The sequence below is a fragment of the Motacilla alba genome, chromosome 4 (assembly GCF_015832195.1).
Source record: "Motacilla alba alba isolate MOTALB_02 chromosome 4, Motacilla_alba_V1.0_pri, whole genome shotgun sequence".
Lineage (NCBI taxonomy): Eukaryota > Metazoa > Chordata > Aves > Passeriformes > Motacillidae > Motacilla > Motacilla alba.
In genome coordinates, this window is record NC_052019.1 from 40,588,457 (window position 1) to 40,594,456 (window position 6,000).

General features: G+C 39.0%; 1 protein-coding gene across 2 annotated transcripts in view; it reads right to left on the reverse strand.

Moving 5' to 3' along the window:
- Window positions 1-4,982, reverse strand: part of RXFP1 (relaxin family peptide receptor 1) — a 48,730-nt gene extending 43,748 nt beyond the window's left edge. For both annotated transcript variants that reach the window (XM_038134748.1, XM_038134747.1), the window contains exon 1: window positions 4,531-4,982. In XM_038134748.1, the coding sequence (XP_037990676.1) occupies window positions 4,531-4,579 (49 nt within the window). In that variant the 5' untranslated portion in view covers window positions 4,580-4,982. The remainder of the gene's footprint in view (window positions 1-4,530) is intronic.
- Window positions 4,983-6,000: the final 1,018 nt, after the last annotated feature.

Here is a 6,000-nt window from a genome sequence, read left to right on the forward strand (position 1 = left end):
TTTTATAACAGGACAGCATGCTGCATCACTAGTTCAGATCCTTCAGCTCTCCAGACCTTTGTTTTTTGAGAGGCTAGAGTGATCTGACAGTGCTGATTACCAGCCTCTGAGCAGAGGCGCTGCTCAGGAGGAGACATTTTGAAAGAAGTCAGTAAGTCACAGGACAATCTTGGGCTTCATTCTGGCTTTGTAATACAGACCTCACCCTACCAAGCACAGCTCCTTTTTCTGCTCAGGGCCATCTTTGTCTCACCCCAGATGCTTCACTCCCATCCTTTTTTGTCTGATCACTACCTGCTTCCCATCATCTCATCCCCTTCTTTCTGTACAGAATCCTAGTTCTGATCTCACCATCCTCTGACTTCATTCTTCAGATGTTACTCCCCTCTCTCAGAACTCCCTGTTCTTCTCCTTTAATTAACTTTCTGTTCCCTGCTGGCTCCCTCTCTCACATCCCTTTCCTCAGTCTCTACTCTCCTGGACTAACAGTCCTCCTAATTTCCATTTTCCCTTTCTAAGTAGCATTAGCCTTTTCCCTCAGCTCTCTGTTCCATTGTCCCATCTACCTGTCCCTTTCATCTCTACCTTTGTTGTCCTTTTACAGTCCTTCCCAATACATTTTCACCTCCTCTGTCTTTCAGACACAACAATTATGACTTCCTGATCCTCTCAGCTTCTTGTGCCTCCCAGCCTTGCACAAGCTATTTGAAAGTCTGATTTGATGGCTTCAAAGTCATGGCACTCAAGAGAAAACTCATGCTGAGGTGGCTGGTGGCAGATCCTCTGAGTGTCACACTGGTCTCTAGCAGCAAGTAACATCTATTAGAAAAGGTTATTTTCACTTTACTGCAACCAGGCTTGAGCAGCCTCATCAGCTCTAGTGGGATGACCTGTCAGAAGACTGTCTCTCTGGCACAGTGATATTATAGAGGGATACTTCAAAAGTACTGTTTAAGAAAATGCTTTGCTTAATGCAAGATTATCCAAAGTGATCAATGTAGGCAAAATAATGATTCCTCAGATTCAGAAAAAAATTTGGAAAAGTTTTGCTTGTCTTCTTGCTCAAGGTCCACAGATTGCACATAAAATATCAGAGCAAATGGTTCAAGTCTGATAGAGTTGCTATAAACAGTCAATATGGGTTTTCAACTTGGGTAGCTCCTGGGGCTGTTAACAAAGAGGTGAAAACATTCTTGCCCAAGCAGCAGCTACAGGATCTAACTTTCAAAGTTTCAGTTTACCATTCAGTAGATTTTTCACCATCCTTTAACTGATACTAGGGTAAATTTTCCTCAGGAAATCTAGCTTGAATCACCAATTTTCTGCAAATATACTGATTTTCATGTTATGCTCATGTTGATTCACAAGATGCACATTGTTCTTCAAACTACAGGGAAGCCAGACAAATTAATGCCCAAGTTAAATGAAAGAAATAACCAAACATTATTATTACACAATGATTATTTGAGCTTGTGCAAAGGCTGAAGTAATTTCACTTTCCTATTTACAAATCTGAAAAGAATCTTAAAATATGCTACAAACTATGTAAACAGGAGCACAATCATAAACTTGCAATTTTCTGAAGGATTCAGGATTGTCTCTTCCGCAAATTTGACAGAAAGCATTTGGTATAAAAGATCTTGGCCTTGAAAACAGCTGTCACCTGCATGAAGCACCAGAACAAGTAATGAGATTCAGATGGTTTAAAGAAAGTTGTCCTTGGCGTTTTAAAGTGAGGGTAAAGGATGGAAAAAATATGAGGGGAGAACAGAAAGAGGAGGCTAAAGGAGCTGGAGGTACAAGCAGAAATAGGATTAGAAGCAGCAGGTAGAGGCACAGAGCATAAAGGGTTAAAATTGTAAGAGTTGTAATTGTTTTGCACAAGAAGCCTGCCAAATCCCTTTTGGAACTCACTTTGAATACTTTTCAATACTAATGTTCTTCTGTTTTGCTTAATGATTGATAAATGAATTGTTTGAGATCCTGTCACGTAGCCAAGGTCCAGGAGGATAAAATAGTTTTTGTCCCCAGAAAGCCAATCAAAGGCACTCTAGGGGCACAGCCGTGCAGTACAGTGATTGCAGCAGTTACAGCTGAGTGTTTTGCTAAGAGAAAAGACGCAGCAGCAGCCAGTGCAATGCCAGCCACACACCTGAAGTGACCTGCTAGCTTTGCAAGGGGGGGGTACCATCCAGGCAGAAGTTCATCCTGGCTACACATCCAGTGCTGCCAGTTCCACAGCTGGAGTCTGAATTTACTTATCTCCATGTTATAACCACTGCTGTTGTGTGGAGAAAAACCATGACACACATGCTGCTTTGTTTTCATAGAGAGCTCTACCAGGGACAGTGTATTCCACTTGGGAAGATACTCAAGTGGTTGCCAGTACTTACAAAGCTTGATTGCTTGAATTAATTTGTTTATTTAGATTTTGGAGGGAAAGGTTTTTCATACATAAAAAAAAGGGATTTAATGAAGAATCTCAAGGAAGAGAGTAAAACAGTGATTGAACTTCAGCTGCTGAATGGAAAACTGAAGGGACACAGCTTAAATGGATCTGGGTAAATCAAATGAGTAGCTTTTGTATAATATATACTGCTTATTTTACTTTTTAAAGAATTAGAAGGATATGTGACTTTAAAGAAATTAAAATAAAATACCAGCACCAAACATAAAAACGTCCACAACAAAACGCAGCTGAACTTGCAGCCATCCACCAAAAAAAAAAAATCCTTACTCTAGGAATGTTTAATACCAGCTAGCCTAAAGGCTTGAGCAGAGCTGATGTCTGTTGAGCAGATGAAATCAGTTAGCTTGTAGGTGTGGTTATAATTTGCATTGTTGACTAAAACTCTGAAAGGCGGTGAAGCTGTGAACTGTGCACTGAGCAAGGTGAGGAGATGGGACACTAAACAGGAGCTAATTTTGGTGCAAAACAGAGCACTAACAGGTGTCAGAGACTCCAGGCATGAAAGTGTTTTAATCTATGAATTCACTCCTCACTTTACAAATCTAGATAAACCATGTGTTTTTTTTATAATACACTATATATGATGTATAAACCGAAAAAGGTAACAGCCATCATGTCATGGCTTGTAGTCATTTACAGTCCTCATTTGCTATCCTATTTTGCAGTATGCTTTTATATATTCCAATGTTTCATAAACACCATAGCAGAGATGAATTTAACAGCAGAAATTATAGCAACAATTTGCACGTATTTTATGAATGTTTCTATGTTTTAATGTTTTGGCATAAAAAACAGTAATGTGAAAGGCTTAATTTGTTGAAAACCCTTAGCCTTTATTCTGCATAACTGGAAGTACTACTTTAAATATTGAATTATAGCTCACGGAAAATGCAGGTGCATTTGAAACCAGACCTTGCTCACAGGTTTGATATTATGTCATTATTGCTGCTTTCTTAATTCCAAATACATTAATATCAGTTATTTCATGCATGCAGGTTGCAATTATGTATTCCTCTAAAACGTACAGGAACTTCTTAGAGTTTTTCCACTGATTTAATTGAATTTTGCAGCTAGAAAAATAGCTGTGTATACAGCTCTATTTCCCAAACTCCTAGTGGGGGCAATACCCCTTACAAATCTTATCTTAAGCAGCATCCTATGAACACATGAACCCAAAATTATTTCATTTAAAAACAGGAAAGACAACAAGCTGTTGCACAATACAAAAGAAGATGACAGAATTTGACTTTTTGCTCCTATTATTTTAACAAAACTATTCATATTGTAAAGAGTAGCTGTTTTCATCTCTGCAATTAATGAAAAACACTATTTTAGTATTGGCGTTGTGCAATAGAAAGTAACTTATAATTATTACAACTAAAGAAGATGATAATCATTGGGAAATTTCAGCATATAGATCAGCATCAGCAGCTTCACAGGGACAGCTTTACCAAGTCATAAGAAGCACATAAAAACAGGGTACTCAAATGAAATGAAGAAAACACAACTAAAGTAAGCAGTATGTTTGGTGTAACTCCCATCACACTGAAGTGATTTGCATCTGAAGGAAAACTACAATTGAATTCAGTCTCCTTCTTGCATGTTATACTGCCTATCATGCTAAAAATTCCCATTGCCTGAACACATTCTGCCCTCTGAGAACTACCTATTCTAGTAGCACTGGCACAGTATCCCTTCAAACTACTGAACTGAGTCTAAAATGTGGATTTCATGGCATCTGAGTTAAGTCAGTTCTGCAGGTACCTTCAATAAATATTTACAGCAAGTATTTAGGCAATGTTTAAGCTCTTTCTCATTTTTAAAGTTCAGCTCATAACTATTAATAGTAACACTCAAGGCATTAAGTGCAAAAAACATCTGATCCTGACATGTAGCTAGTAACCTTGAGAGACTGCATTACATTTCGATTCAATTGAAAAATAATTGATGTGAAGAAATGTAAAATAACACTGAGGTTTTTCAAAGAAATCCGCTCCTGAAGTTTATCAGCTCTCTGCTTTGCAATGTTCAAAACAAGAAAGGAAGCCAGGGACACTTACCCTTGGTACCAATAAGCAAGAACATGTAGAAGCAGCAGTTGGGTGTCATGTCTGTCCTTCAGCGATTCAATGAATACAGTCAATGAATGCTGTCCTTTGAACGGCACACCAGCCGGAGTGCTGCACGCTCAGTCTGCCTCTGAGAGCCCTCAGCAGTGTGTGAAGAGAGCTCCCTTCTCTCCCTGCCTTCCTCTCTACTCGCCTCTGCTCTAGGTCTCCCTCTCTCCCCCTCCCTGGCACACAGGCACATGAAAGTTTCCAGGATCACACTCAGGCTGTGCCTTACAGGCTGGGATGTGCTCTGTGGCAGGCGAAGGCTGGGCTGTGTGCATGGACACGGCTCTGCCCCAAGCAAAGCTGCTGCTGCTGCACAAAACACAGCCAGGTCCCAAGAGCTGCCATCAATAGTCCAATCGTTCTTCCCTCTTTTTTTCCTCTTCCTAAAATTTCAATGCTGCAAGAGCTCTGAGAAGCACAGTTTTATTTCGTCTAATCTGTTTGAAAGCAAATGTTTTCTGTAGTTTAGATAAAAACTGGAGGTTTTTCAACTAAGGGGAAGTGAAATTTATAAATACAGTCCCTCTGTAGCAATCCAGCCACTCACTGAAATATAGAAAAATGCACAATGTAATTTATTTCCAATATCAGCATGTCACTACTTTTACACACTAACCACTCTTCATGACTAATGCTAAGGAAAACAATCTGAAAGAACAAAGAGGAGTGTTCAAAAACGTATTCTTTATGAGGAAAAGTTTTTTGACGGATTTTTGTCTTACTTGAACACTTCGAGACTTTCCTATCTGGCTCTTGATTTTACTGTCACCAGTAGATCATGGTATTCCCCATTACATAAACACTCACAACAGTTAAAATCTGGTTTATGATGTGAAGGCTAACATTTAGCAGCACAGCAAGACTTGTTTCAAAACAATTTGGTCAGTTGAGATCAACTGGAGAGAGGAGTTAAATTTCACGTGTTTCAGACTTTAAAGTTTTGTTGGTTTTTTTTTTTTTTTCCAAAAAAACCAGCTTATCAGGATGCCAGTGGTCAGAAAGCACTGGTAATCTGTGAGCAGCTATGTCAGATACTGAAGCAAAAGAGTTTCTCTGACTAAGGAAATCTGTGCATACAAGAACACATCCACAAAATGGTGAACTTAGAAAATTAGAAAAACCTTTATCACAGTCGAAATCTAAGTCCACATTGTTGCTATGGCAAAGTTGTCTACAAAATAGGCATTATGAACTGCCAGCCTCTTGATTTCTGATATAAAAGGATACAGAACTGAGAGGGGTTTACAAAAAGGATGTTGTCTATGGAAACCTCAAGAAATACTTTGACATCTGCTATAAGAAACAGCACCAGTAATAGGCAATGTACAGGCAAAAATGGATCAAAAGGACTAGACAACCACAAAATATTTCTTTTATAAGGTGGGGACTAGCTTTTGAGCATATCAATTAAGA